General features: G+C 46.8%; 1 protein-coding gene across 21 annotated transcripts in view; it reads right to left on the reverse strand.

Annotated features, from left to right (window-relative positions):
• Nucleotides 1–3,474, reverse strand: part of USP28 (ubiquitin specific peptidase 28) — an 80,347-nt gene extending 76,873 nt beyond the window's left edge. For 12 of the 21 annotated variants that reach the window (XM_025357702.1, XM_025357696.1, XM_025357695.1 and 9 more), the window contains exon 1: nucleotides 3,349–3,474. Coding sequence is in view for 8 of the 21 variants with exons in the window: in XM_025357688.1 (XP_025213473.1) it covers nucleotides 2,425–2,514 (90 nt within the window). In the remaining 13 variants the exon portion in view is untranslated. Of the gene's footprint in view, nucleotides 1–2,424; nucleotides 2,787–3,348 lie in introns of all 21 variants that reach the window. The other 9 variants (XM_025357693.1, XM_025357691.1, XM_025357686.1 and 6 more) reach the window with 2 other exon arrangements.
• Nucleotides 3,475–14,820: the final 11,346 nt, after the last annotated feature.

The raw sequence follows: 14,820 nt of genomic DNA on the forward strand, positions 1-14,820 counted from the left end.
AAAAAAAAAAAAAAAAAAAAAAAAAAAAAAAAAAAAAAAGATGCTATTGGCCAGTAAGCCTTAAAAATACTGTTTGTATTTGGGGGCAGAGGGGCATGAGAGTTGTGGAACCAATCACTGACTTACTGATGTTTTAAAAATCAGTTAATGAGACAAAGTAAAAGCAAATGAAAGGCCAATAAATCAAGAGAAAGCAAAAAGGGCATTAAATTTTCACTGAAACCGGCAGGTTTTTATAGAGCTTCAGCTGACATAAAGAATGTGTGATATGAACCCTCAGTACAGCTGCCAAGAATGACAGGTTTGTAAGAACCAAACCGACTTCAAGTTGTTTCTCCTGTAATAATAGTAAACTTTGCTGCTATAGAAGTCAAGAATTGGCCGGGCGCGGTGGCTCAAGCCTGTAATCCTAGCACTTTGGGAGGCCGAGACGGGCGGATCACGAGGTCGGGAGATCGAGACCATCCTGGCTAATACAGTGAAACCCCGTCTCAACTAAAAAATACAAAAAAAAAACTAGCCGGGTGAGGTGGCGAGCGCCTGTAGTCCCCGCTACTCGGGAGGCTGAGCCAGGAGAATGGCCTAAAACCCGGGAGGCGGAGCTTGCAGTGAGCAGAGATCCGGCCACTGCACTCCAGCCTGGGTGACAGAGCGAGACTCCGTCTCAAAAAAAAAAAAAAAAAAAAAAAAAAAAAAAAAAAAAAAAAAAAAGAAGTCAAGAATTGATTGAAATACAGGAAGCTGTCAGTACGTAATCTCTTTAGATATTCGAATACCAGTTTGCAGTCTGGGGGATTTAGTGAAATCACTAAGTGTCTACTCTCAGATTTGAGTCCATACTGAGAGCGTATTTCAAGAGTACTACATATTTCTCTCACTAAAATTCTTGGGAGGCCATAAAGGGTTTTGTCTGTCCTGTGTACAACTGACCAATAAGGGAAGGGAAGCAGTCTAGGCTTTAAATAGCTTCTGAGTGTCAGGGACGGATAGCTCTCCTCAACTAGAACAATGAAATATCCTTTAAGGGAAAGGTAGAATGCCTAAGAGAGTTCAAAATAAAAGAATCCATTCTAACATGAAACTTACCAAGATGAGGAAGAAGTTATTAAAATCTTTCCTATAAGATGCAAAAGGTACTTTTCCCGGAAGTTTCTTCAACCTATCCTGATAACTTTAAGCTTTTTATTAGCAAAAATAAAAGAGGCGAACATTATCAAGCATTCCATGCTTAACAGCTTTCCGTATAGGGCAAATCACTGGGAAGAACAGTAAATGTCATCACTCTGCAGGTGGCCAGGAATCAGAGTACTCCAGCCAGCCACAGCCACTGGAGTTCCAAGCCTTCCCAAAATAGCTATGACTTACATACAAATGCTCATCAAGTAGCTCACACACAAACTCTCAAATGGAGAATGCTGAAATAGGGTCACTACTCAAACTGCGGCAGACGTAAATGAAGATGCCCTGATTAATAGGCACATGGTCTTAAATGACTGAGCCACGACAAATTTAAATATGACTTCTCTCCCTTAAAATAGTTTCTTCTCTAAATCAATATGATGGTCTCCAAACTAAAATTTTCCCATGTTTTTAAGTCACTGTGCTAAAAACAAATAGAACTGATCTCTGAAGCCAGAGAAAAATCCTAACACATTTCAATAGGCACTTGTGAACATCGAACAATAACATTTCCATTAGAAATCAGTGCATGATACTTTCGTTTTGGAGTCCAGGACCTGGAAGTATATTTTTCTAACATGAGTTTTAAAAAGTGCATCCAGACTGGGGGCGGGGGCTCACGCCTGTAATCCCAGCACTTTGGGAGGCCGAGGCGGGTGGATCACGAGGTCAAGAGATTGAGACCATCCTGACTAACACGGTGAAACCCCATCTCTACTAAAAATACAAAAAATTAGCTGGGCGTGGCGGCGCGCGCCTGTAGTACCAGTTACTCGGGAGGCTGAGGTAGGAGCATGGCGTGAACCCGGGAGACGGAAGTTGCAGTGAGCCGAGACCGCGCCACTGCACTCCAGCCTGGGCGACAAAGTGAGACTCCGTCTGAAAAAAAAAAAAAGTGCGTCCAGACTGGGCGCCAGTGGCTCACGCCTGTAATCCCAGCACTTTGGAAGGCCGAAGCGGCGAATCACCTGAGGTCGGGAGTTTGAGATCAGCCTGACCAATATGGTGAAACCCCGACTCTACTAAAAATACAAAAATTAGCCCGGCCGGCGGCGGGCTCCTGTAATCCCAGCTCCTCAGGAGGCTGAGGCGGAGGATGCAGTGAGCCGAGATCGCACCACTGCACTCCAGCCTAGGCAACAGAGGGAGACTCCGTCTCAAAAAAAAAAAAAAAAAAAGTGCGTCCATGCTAACTACTACTGGCCTTCCAGACAAAAGAGTAAAAAGATATAAAAGGATTCTCACCTGAAGGTATCTATCTGCCAGCTTTGTATGACAAATATAAAGTTTCTCACTTCCAAACTCGTATTTGAATAACTGGCACAGATTTCCCATTTTGTCTTGAAAAAGTGCAGTACTTGAGGGGTGAGGAGGTGGTGTTCAGTTATAACATTCCGAAGTAACACTAGAAGACTTGCTCAAATTGCCCTCTTCCCAAGTTTCTTAATACAGACATTAGCTTTTCTCCCAAACCAGGGTTCTTTCACTCTCACCATCTTAACTCAGAAGTCCTTGTATTGATTTCAGTCTTCTTAGACATTGGGAACAGGAGAGCATTATCAGTAAAATTTCTATTCATCACGCTGCTCCTCCCCCTTCTTAAAAATCTAGAGTGATGAATGCAATAATTGGGGAGGCTGCGCTGTTTTGTTTTCAAAGCTGGGTGGGGAGGGAGGGAAGTGGTGGTCACTGGGACCCCTGGTCTTACAGAAGACGGTGATAATTCCGGACTTTAAGTGAAATAACTTCGGTCTGCTTTAACCTTTTAAAAACGCCGCCATAAAACCGATTTAAAAGTCAAAGCAAAACAAAACAAAACCAACCAACGCTGCCGCTTTCGGAAGTTTCTCACCCCGGTCGGGGCCCAGGAGCGCTCACCTTACTGATCCCTGCGGCGGAGAACCCCACGTCCAGCCCTTTATATTTGGTTTTCCAAAATCTGGAAATCCCCCTACAACTTCAGCTCGCCCACGGACGCAAAAATGCAGTCCTCAATCTCCGCGGCCCGAGCCCCGCAGAGCCCTCGGCCTTCTCACCCACGCTCGCGGGCGCACCCCCTGTCCCGCCCGGCCGGGGCGCCCTCCGCAGCCCGCAGCCCCGCAGGCCCCGCACGCTCCCCTCAGGGCCTGGAGCCCGCCCCCAGCTCCCGCTCGCCGTCGCTGAGCCCACCGAGCTGTGGCCGTCGGCCGCGCCGGCCGCGTCGTCCTGCTGCAGCTCCGCAGTCATGGCCGAGGCGCCCAGCCGCGGGTCACCCGTCTCCCGCCGCTGCCACCGCCGGCCCAACCTCTCAGAACTAGACCCCGCCCCCGCCCTCCACTCCGCTCCGTCCCGCCCCCGCCCTCCACTCCGGTCCGTCCCGCCCCCGCCCGCCGCGCGCGCCGGAGGCCCGGCCCACATGCCCCGCCCCCGGCATGCGCGCGCACGCAAGGCGCGTGGCCCGGGGCCGAACAGTTCTGCGTGCTCCCGCGCACGCCCGGCTGACCAGACGTCGGTCACGTGACCCCGGCCCCGCCTGTAGCGCTCGGTGGGCTTCACAGCCCGTGGTGGTTGCGGACTACGCTGCTAGTACCCGGGAACTGGATTTGCGAATCCTGGGAGGCGCGTTCCTGAGTCTTCTCTGCTCTCTGCCCTCAAAACCTCATTTCTAGGACTGACCTCCGGCTCCACCCTCCCTCCACGGGCGAGTTAAAGCTGCTCCCCCGCCGTGGGAAACTGCCGAATGACCGTGGAATAAAGGATTTGCCACCAGGCTTTGTGGCCATTTCCAACTCCAGTGACATGAAAAAGTGTTCACCATCTTGAAGGAGAGATGGAGGATGAATGCAGTCGCTTGTCTAAAGCTAACCAAATGGACCAAAGCCTCCGTTCATGGGTGCCCCGCGTGGTGCCCTTAACCTTGATGCTGTTAACCTGGGCATGAAAGGAAAAATTACAGAGTTTTTCCATTTTCGATTTTCAGAAGTTCAAACTAAAATTTTGTGTTACTTTGTTATGTTTGAGGCAGATATTTACGATTTCATATTAAAAGACCACGTGCTCCTATTGAATTGTTTTTTATTTGGTTGTTTGGTTTTGGGGTTTTTTTTTGAGACAGAGTCTCACTCTGTCGCCCAGGCTGGAGTGCAGCCGCACGATCTTGGCTCACTGCAACTTACGCCTCCTGGGTTCAAGTGATTCTCCTGAGTAGCTGGGATTACAGGCACGCTCTACCACACCCAGGGTTTCACCATGTTGCCCAGGCTGGCCTCGAATTCCTGACCTCCAGTGGTCCGCCCGCCTCGGCCTCCCAAAGTGCTGGGATAACAGGCATGAGCCACCGCGCCTGGCCTGAATTGTATTTTCAACAACTGTATGGGAATTGTGATTACTCAGCCCTTTAAGATACAAATGTGGTGGCTGGGCGCGGTGGCTCAAGCCTGTAATCCCAGCACTTTGGGAGGCCGAGGCGGGTGGATCACGAGGTCAGGAGATCGAGACCATCCTGGCTAACATGGTGAAACCCCGTCTCTACTAAAAATACAAAAAACTAGCCGGGCGTGGTGGCGGGCGCCTGTAGTCCCAGCTACTCGGAGGCTGAGGCAGGAGAATGGCGTGAACCTGGGAGGCGGAGCTTGCAGTGAGCCGAGATCGCGCCACTGCACTCCAGCCTGGGTGACACAGCGCGAGACTCCGTCTCAAAAAAAAAAAAAAAAAAAAGATACAAATGTGTCATGATGGCAAACCCACTTGACAGCATGCTGGGTGTCCCAAATCTGCGTAGAGGCTGAGTGTGGAAGGGCGTCTTTTAAGAGTAGCACTTACACCCTTGCCCTGGTCTGGTCTGGCTCTCAAGCTACACTTTTAAGTGTGAATTTAACATAGACTGTGGCCTTTCCTATACTCCTGGCATTGTTGTCGCTGAGATTGTTATGTTTCACCTGCAGGCCTCACTAGTCTGCATGCGGGCACAGTTTGTGACAAAAGGAAACAGGTACAGGTCAGGTGCAGCTCCCAGGAGAGGCCAGATTACTCTCGGGCCTGGACTAGGACTGCTGCTACTTCCACCACCTGGAGATACAGGGATCCCCTTCCCCTGGCAGATTAACTGGCAGATTAGCATGGTTGCAGTGATACTACCTTGGAATCTTCCACATTCGACAGGCTGTTTGTGTCTGCGATTTGTAGGACATTTTATGTTTGTGGCTCTGCCATTTTTCTTTTCCTCATGAGTGACTGTGTTTATGGCCTCAACCTGGGTGTCAGTGCAGAACAGATTGATTTCAGATTGATGTTGGTTTTCTTTTTTGTTGTTGTTGTTTTTGTTTTGTTTTTGTTTTTTTGTTTTTTGAGACAGGGTCTCGCTCTGTCATCCAGACTGAAATACAGTGGTGAGATCACGGCTCACTGCAGCCTTGAATTCCTGGGCTCAAACGGTCCAACTGCCTCAGCCTCTGAAGCAGCAGGGACTTCACACGTGTGCCATGCCCAACCAATTTTTGTGTCTTTTTTGTGGTGATGGGATCTCACTATGTTGCCCAAGATGGTCTCAAACTTCTGGTCTCAAGCAGTCCTCCTGCCTTGGCCTCCCAAAATGTGGGGATTACGGACATGAGTCACCACACCCAGCCCACATTGATTTCTGAGTCTCGCTTATTTGCAGCATTGCCTATTTCTACACTGCTAGAATGCTTTATTTACCATGTCTCTGGAGCAACCCTTGTTTGTGTTTACACACGCATTTTAGGAAATTGCATGTTCATTGTGTGTAAGTGGTGTCAAAACCTATAACCCTTTGTATTAGTCTGTTCTCACATTGCTATAAAGAACTACCTGAGCCTGGGTAAGTTATGAAGAAAAGAGGTTTGACTCAGGAGCATAACAGGAAGCAAGACTGGGAGGCCTCAGGAAATGTACAATCGTGGTAGAAGGCAAAGGGGAAGCAGGCATGTCTTCCCATGGCAGAGTAGGAGAGATAGAACAAAAGCAAAAGTCACACACACACACACACACACACAAAGATCTCACGAGAACTCACTATCACGAGAAATGCATGGGGAAAATCCACCCCATAATCCAATCATGTCCCACCAGGTCCCTCCCCTGGCAAGGTCTCCGACATGGCCTGGAGACATTTTTCCCATGGTCTTGGGGATTCACATTAGGCTTCTTGCTACTTATGCAAATTTCTACAGCTGGCATGAATTTCTCCCCAGAAAATGGGTTTTTCTTTTCTTTTTCTTTTTCTTTTTTTTTTTTTTTTTTTTTTTTTGAGGCGGAGTCTTGCTCTTGCTCTGTTACCCAGGCTGGAGTGCAGTGGCGCCATCTCGGCTCACTGCAACCTCCGCCACCTGGGTCCAAGCCATTCTCCTGTCTCAGCCTTCTGAGTAGCTGGGACTACAGGAACCCGCCACCACGCCCAGCTAATTTTTGTATTTTTAGTAGAGACGGGGTTTCACCATGTTGACCAGGATGGTCTTGATCTCTTGACCTCGTGATCCACCTGCCTTGGCCTCCCCAAGTGCTGAGATTACAGGCATGAGCCACCGCGCTCAACCAGGTTTTTCTCTTTTCTATCACATTGTCAGGGTGCAAATTTTCCAAAATTTATGCTGTGTTTCCTTTTTAAAACTGAATGCTTTTAACAGCACCCAAGTCACCTTTTGAATGCTTTGCTGCTTAGAAATTTTTTCCACCAGATACCCTAAATTATCTCTCTCAAGTTCAAAGTTCCACAGATCTCTAGGGCAGGGGCAAAATGCCACCAATCTCTTTGCTAAAAGATAACAAGAGTCACCTTTGCTCCAGTTCCCAACAAGTTCCTCATCTCCATCTAAGACCACCTCAGCCTGGACCTTATTGTTCATATCAGTATCAGCATTTTCATCAGAGCCATTCAACAAGTGAGGTTGGGTGAAGGTACAGCCAAACCATATCAAAAAATTAGCCAGGTGCGGTGGCTTGTGCCTGTAGTCTCAGCTACTTGGGAGACAGAGGGAGGGGAATCACCTGAGCCCAGAACGTTAAGGCTGCAGTGAGCCTAGATCACACCACTGTACTCCAGCCTGGGTGATGGATTGAGACCCTGTTTCAAAAAAAAAAAAAAAAAAAAAAAAGACCACCAGACTTCCTATATCCTTATCTCTGAAAGAGATGTGTACAGGCCCTTTGGTAAATTTAGACCCTGAGTTTTGATTAAACCTCTTTCTGCTGGATGGTTGTAAACAGGGCTCCAGATCTAATAAATATAATTAATTTGGGACTGGATCTGATAAATCCTGTTAGCCTCCTTTAACTTCCACTTGGTGCTGGACATGGTAATCAGCTAGACATACCCTGTCCTACCACAACATTTAATGAGCAAGTCTACATCAGTGCTTGGTCATCAGTTGGCAAGTCTCACAGTGATCAAATATCAAAAGTGGATATCACAGAACATGTGCTGTCACCACAGAAAATCTCATCTCATTCCTCTTAAGGGCTTATACATGAAGGCTCTAGAATAATTCTATTATTAGTCAATAATCATTTCAAGAGTATCCAGGGGAGAAAGTAATATTGATAAGAAGCAATAATAAACAATCGGTGTGTTTAAACAGGGAATAATTTGCAGAGTATTTTCAGAGAGGAAATTGATTTTTTTTCTTTTCCTGGAAAACCTTTTGTCCCAATGCTAAGTAATTTTTATTTATTTATTTATTTTTCCCGAGACAGAGTCTTGCTTTATTGTCCAGAGCTGAAGTGCAGTGGTGTGATCTCGGCTCACTGCAACCTCCACCTCCCGGGTTCAAGCCATTCTCCTGCCTCAGCCTCCCGAGTAGCTGGGATTACAGGCATGCACCACCATGCCTGGCTAATTTTTGTATTTTTAGTAGAGACGGGGTTTCACCATGTTGGCCAGGCTGGTCTTGAACTCCCCACCTCGGCCTTCCAAAGTGCTGGGATTACAGGCGTGAGCCACTGCACCCAGCCTATAAGTTATTTTTTGAGTCAATGGATTTCTCCTCTGATTTACTGCAAATCCAAAATATAATTTATATTATAATAAAGTGATCTTGTTTGAATGATTGAATTCTTGTGTGGATTGAGGAGCTAAGTGACAATGAAGGGAAAATGTTAGGAAAAGAATAGAGAAAAGAAGAAATAAAGAAACATGTTTCTTCTCTGCTTCACTCTAAATGTTTTTTGCCAGTGGCTTCTGAGCAACTGGATTTGAAAGCCGCAGGCTATGACTGATTGACAGGTGTGACTGCTCTTTAAGCTATGGATTCCTTTCCAGGAATGATCTAGTCAGAAATGTCCCTAAGGGCCAGCTCCTCAGCAGCTAGGAAAATGGCCTTTGAGGGATAAAATACAGGTATTTCAGTAATAACCCCTAGATTAAAGAGTTTACTTATTTAAGGTTAAATTATAGGTGTTAAGAAAATGTTTCAGAAAAGGATCTATGGTTGGTTGAAAAATAAATGGATTTCCAATCTGCCTCAAATGTGTAATGTAGGCAGTGTAGTGTGTGGAGAATTGAAATAGCTTTTGGTAAAGTTAATGAGTTCATTTTAGAAGTACAGTTAACTAGGCTGGCGTGGTGGCTCACGCCAGTAATCCTAGCACTTTGGGAGGCCAAGGTGGGTGGATCACGGGGTCAGGAGATCAAGACCATCCTGGCCAACATGGTGAAACTCCGTCTCTACTAAAAATACAAAAATTAGCCGGGCGTGGTGGCGTGTGCCTATAGTCCCAGCCAACCAGAAATCACAGGCAGACAACTGTTCAAATCATGTTCAAATAAGGCAAATGCCAAGCTGCAACCAATCCAGCTATTTCTATACCTTACTTCCCTCAATTCTGTTTTCTTTTGTTTACTATTTTATTTTTATTTATTTATTTTTTTTTGAGGCAGGAGAATCACTTGAACCTGGGAGGTGGAGGAGGTTGCAGTGAGCCAAGATTGCGCCACTGCATTCCATCCTGGGTGACAGAGCAAGACTGTGTCTCAAAAAGGAAGAAGAAGAAGAAAAAAAGAAGTACAGTTAACGCGTATACACAGGGGATTGATTCCAGGACCTCCACCTGGCTCTACCATAATGAAGTCTGCACATACTCAAATTGTGAAGTTGACCCTGCAGAACCCACTTATAGGAAAACTCTACATACTCAGGTTTCATAACCCTTGAATACTGTTTGTGTGTTGTTTGTTTTTGAGACAGGGTATTTCTCTGTTGCCCAGGCTGGGGTGCAATGGCACGATCACAGCTCACTGCAGCCTGGAATTCCTGAGCTCAAGCGATCCTCCCACCTTGGCCTCCCAAAATGTTGGGATTACAAGTGTGAGCCACTGCACCCAGCCTGAATACAGTATTTTTGATGCACGTGTGTATTTTGATCTGCATATAAGTGGACCCATGCAATTAAAATCCATGGTCTCGGCTGGGCGTGGTGGCTCATGCCTGTAATCCCAGCACTTTGGGAGGCCGAGGCGGGTGGATCACGAGGTCAGGAGATCGAGACCATCCTGGCTAACACAGTGAAACCCCGTCTCTACTAAAAATACAAAAAATTAGCCAGGCGTGGTGGCAGGTGCCTGTAGTCCCAGCTACTTGGGAGGCTGAGGCAGGAGAATGGCTTGAACCCGGGAGGCGAAGGTTGCAGTGAGCCGAGTGCCACTGCACTCCAGCCTGGGCGACAGAGTGAGACTCCGTCTCAAAAAAAAAAAAAAAAAAAAAAACCCATGTGGACTCTATTTGGCTTTGGTATTCAGAATATGAACTCTCCGTGGCTGACATTTATAATTCCGGCACCTTGGGGGGTTGAGGTGGGAGGATCACTTCAGGCTAGGAGTTCCAGACCAGTCCAGGCAATATAGCAAGATGCCATCTCTACAAAACCTACAAAAATCAGCTGGGCATGGGTGGTGCACACCTATAGTCCCAGCTACTCCAGAGGCGGAGGCAGGATGATCACTTGAGCCCAGGAAATCGAGACGGCAGCGAGCTATGATTATGCCACTGCACTCCAGCCTGGGTAACAGGGTGAGACCCTGTCTCTAAAAAGAAAATAATAATTTTATTGATCTGGTACTTAACTCTGGAAGAAAAGAGAACTATTATTATTATTTATTTCCTTTTTTTTCTTTGAGATGGAGCTTCGCTCTTGTTGCCCAGGCTGAAGTGCAGTGGCACGATCTCAGCTCACTGCAACCTCCGACTCCCGGGTTCAAGCAATTCTCCTGCCTCAGGCTCCAGAGTAGCTGGGATTACAGGTATGCGCCACCACGCCCAGTTAATTTTGTATTTTTAGTAGAGAGGGGTTTCTCCATGTTGGCCAGAATGGTCTCAAACTCCCAACCTCAGGTGATTTCCCCCCCTCCGCCCCGAACCCACCTCAGCCTCCCAAAGTGCTGGGATTACAGGTGTGAGTCACCGCGCCCGGCCTGAGAACTATTTTTTTTTTTGAGAACTATTTTTAATTGGGAGGCTGAAGTTCTGGGATCACTTGAACACAGGAGTTCAAGGCTACAGTGAGCCAAGATTGTACCACCGCACTCCAGCCTGGATGACAGAGACAGACCCCATCTATAAAAGTAAATAAAATAAAATACAACATTTTTAGAGGAGGTAATAGCTAACATTATTGAGCACTTAGGTCAGGTGGTTCTCTGAGTACTTTGCACATAGGAACTGATTTTATTCTCACAATACCCTATAAAGTAAGTGCTGTTAGTATTATAGTAGAACCTGCTTTACAAGTGAGGAAACCACCACAGACAGATTAAGTAATTTGCCCAAGGTCTTTCTAAAACAGCACTCTAAATCAAACATTTAAGCTCTCTCTTAAGGAGATTCAGGTTTAGAGAAATCCTAATTGAGAAAGATGAATAATTAGGGAAAAAACTGCCTCCAAAGACTTCTCTGGCCAGGTGGCAAGGTGGCTCACCCCTGCAATCCCAGCACCTTGGAAAGCTGAGGTGGGTGGATCATCTGAGGTCAGGAGTTCGAGACTAGCCTGGCCAACATGGTGAAACCCTGCCACTACTAAAAATACAAAAAGTAGCTGGGTATGGTGGCGGGTGGCTATAATCCCAGCTACTCGGGAGCCTGAGGCAGGAGACTCGCTTGAACCCGGGAGGCGAAGGTTGCAGTGAGCCAAGATTGCACCATTGCATTCCAGCCTGGGCGACAGAGCGAGACTCCTGGGGGTGGCACTGGAGCTGAGCTGACAAAGATAGGGAAAACTGGGGGGAAAAATGGGAGTTTTAGCACTGCTAAGTTTAGCTTAAAGCTGCCTCCTTGTATACTTTAAGTTCAGTCCAAAGAGTTCTCCATACATATTAGACCATAACTAACTGGACATGTAAATAGGCTATTATCTACTCTTTTTTTTTTTTTGTTTTGTTACCCAGGCTGGAGTGCAGCTGTGCAGTCTCAGCTCACCGCAACCTCCACCTCTCTGGTTCAAGCGATTCTCCTGCCTTAACCTCCTGAGTAACTGAGATTACAGGTGCCTGCCACCACACCTGGCTTATTTTTGTATTTTTAGTAGAGATGGGGTTTCACCATGTTGGCCAGGCTGGTGTTGAACTCCTGACCTCAGGTGATCCACCCGCCTCAGCCTCGAAAAGTGCTGGGATTACAGGCGTGAGCCACTGCGTCCAGCCTGTTACCTACTCTTGTACCAACCAGATCGTTTCAGAAATCACAGGCAGACAACTGTTCAAATCATGTTCAAATAAGGCAAATGCCAAGCTGTTTCTGTACCTCACTTCCCTCACTTCTGTTTTCTTTACTTTTTTTTTTTTGAGACAGAGCCTCACTCTGTCGCCTAGGCTGGAGTGCAGTGGCACAACCTCAGCTCATTGCAGCCTCCGCCTGCTGGGTTCAAGCGATTCTCCTGCCTCAGCCTCCCAATTAGCTGGAATTACAGGCGTGCCCCACCACACGCCACTAATTTTTGTGTTTTTAGTAGAGATGGGGTTTCATCATGTTGGCCAGGCTGATCTTGAACTCCTGGCCTCAAGGGATCTGCCTGCCTCCTTGACCTCCCAAAGTGCTGGGATTACAGGCGTGAGCCACTGCGCCCAGCCTTACTTCTGTTTTCTGTAGGTCATTTTCTTCTGTTTGTTAATAAACGTTATTGGAGGCCGGGCCTGTAATCCCAGCACTTTGGGAGGCTGAGGTGGGCGGATCACGAGGTCAGGCGTTTGAGACCAGCCTGGCCAACGTGGTGAAACCCCGTCTCTACTAAAAATACAAAAGTTAGCCAGGCATGGTGGCACACGCCTGTAATTCTAGCTACTCGGGAGGCTGAGGCAGGAGAATTGCTTGAACCCAGGAGGTACAAGTTGCAGTGAGCTGAGATTGAGCCAATAAACTCTAGTCTGGGCAACAGAGCAATACTCCATCTCAGAAAAAAAACATAATACATAATAAATAAATAAACATTATCTGATCAGGTAGCAGCCCTGGAGTTACTCTGAACTTTTTCTGGTTCAGGGCACTGTCCAGTTCTCGAATTGTTCTTTGCTCTGTTAAACGCTGTTAAATTTGTCTAAAGTTTTTTCTTCTAACAGCACTCATTCAGAAGACTAGTTACAATTAGAGTAACCACAAGTTCCAGTTTGCCTGGGGCAACCTAATTTACCCCTGTTTTCCCAGTATGCTTATCGGTAACTCCTCCTTTCTCAAATTTCCAGATTTGAATAATAAAGCAGTTTCATCTTAAACTTAAGCAATGGTCCTAGAGAATATTGACGTTTTATTCCCAAAAGTCTTTCTTTTTTTCCGAGATGGAGTCTCACTCTGTGACCCATGCTGGAGTGCAGTGGCACAATCTCAGCTCCCCGCAACCTCTGCCTCCCGGGTTTAAGCGATTCTCCCACCTCAGTCTCCCGTGTAGCTGGGATTACAGGCGCCTGCCACTACACCCGGCTAACTTTTGTACTTCCAGTAGAAGTGGCTTTTCACCATGTTTGCCAGTCTGGTCTCAAACACCTGACCTCAGGTGATCTGCCTGCCTCGGCCTCCCAAAGTGCTGGGATTATAGGCATGAGCCACAGCACTTGGCCTCAGAAGCCTTATAGATACAGCTAAAATGCAAATTTTGAGCCAAGTCTGAGAAATATGCTTTATTAACAAGCACTGGTTAATCTGTTTCTAGAGAACACAGACGGGAAGCAGAGGGTACCTCCCTGAGAGTGGATGGGATCATTTATTGCCTTAAGTTTCATTTGCTTAAAGGACTGCAGCTTTTTCACTTTTGTAAAAGACTGTAAACCAACAACTATTGGCATTTAAGGTTAGGATTTAAAGATGTCGGATGGCCATCCCTTGGGAGATGGAGATGATGTGGTGTTGGAAGAAGAGACAGTATTTGATGGCCCCTGCCAGAGGGGTAAAATGCTGAGGACTGAAGTTGAATGGGCCTTTTTGTTTCCATTTGAGAGGAGAGTTCAGAATTTCAGACCTGAAATGGCCATGGAAGAACTCTGAAGTCCTGGAATCATTGTTTTTTTGTGGTGTTTGTAGTCTCCTATAGTTCTCCAGGAGTAACACATAGCAAGAAACTTAAAACCAAAGGAACAAGGTGCTTAATAGAAAGACTATTTGATCGCGCCACTGTACTCCAGCCTGGGTGACACGGCGCGAGACTCCGTCTCAAAAAAAAAAAAAAAAAAAAAGAAAGACTATTTGGACTCTTCTGCCATTTTTGTGTAGAGAGGGTGTCAGTTGCTCTAAGGAGTACAAGTATTGAATTCTGGAGCCAGCAGATCAGAGAACTGGTCTACGCAAATGAAGACTTTCTAGTAACAAAGAATACAAAGCTTTAGAAAAGTACTTCAGGGCAGGGCGCAGTGGTTCACACCTGTAATCCCAACCAACACTTCTGAGGAGGCGGAGGTGGTGGATCGCCTGAGGTCAAGGAAATCAAGACCAGCCTGACCAACATGGTGAAACCTAGTCTCTACTAAAAATACAAAAATTATCTGGGCATGGTGGCGGGTGCCTTTAATCCCAGCTACTTGGGAGGCTGAGGCAGGAGAATCGCTTGAACCTGGGAGGCGGAAGTTGCAGTGAGCTGAGATCAAGCTATTGCACTCCAGCATGGGTGAGAGTAAGACTCTGTCTCAAAAAATAAAAATAAAAAAGAACAGTACTTCAGCTTAAAATCACTAGCCATGGGCCGGGCACAGTGACTCATGCCTGTAGTCCCAGCACTTTGGGAGGCTGAGGCGGGTGGATCATCTGAGGTCAGGAGTTCGAGACCAACTAGCCAGATGGTGAAACCCTATCTCTATTAAAAATTCAAAAAAATTATCTGGGTGTGGTGGCGATTCCCCATAATCCCAGCTACTCGGGAGGCTGAGGTAGGAGAATCACTTGAACCTGGGAGGCGGAGATTGCAGTGAGCCAAGGTCGTGCCATTGCACTCCAGCCTGGGCAACAAGAACGAGACTCTATCCCTAAATAAATAAATAAATAAAATTGCTAAATAAAATTGCTAGCCACGGGCCCAGCACAGTGGCTCATGCCTGTAGTCCCGGCACTTGGGAAGGCCGAGGCAGGTGGACCACTTGAGGCCAAGACTTCTAGACCAGACTGGTCAACATGGTGAAACCTCATCTCTACTAAAAATACAAAAATTAATCGGCGTGGTGGTGCACGCTTATAATCC

Source organism: Theropithecus gelada, chromosome 14 (genome assembly GCF_003255815.1).
Source record: "Theropithecus gelada isolate Dixy chromosome 14, Tgel_1.0, whole genome shotgun sequence".
Lineage (NCBI taxonomy): Eukaryota > Metazoa > Chordata > Mammalia > Primates > Cercopithecidae > Theropithecus > Theropithecus gelada.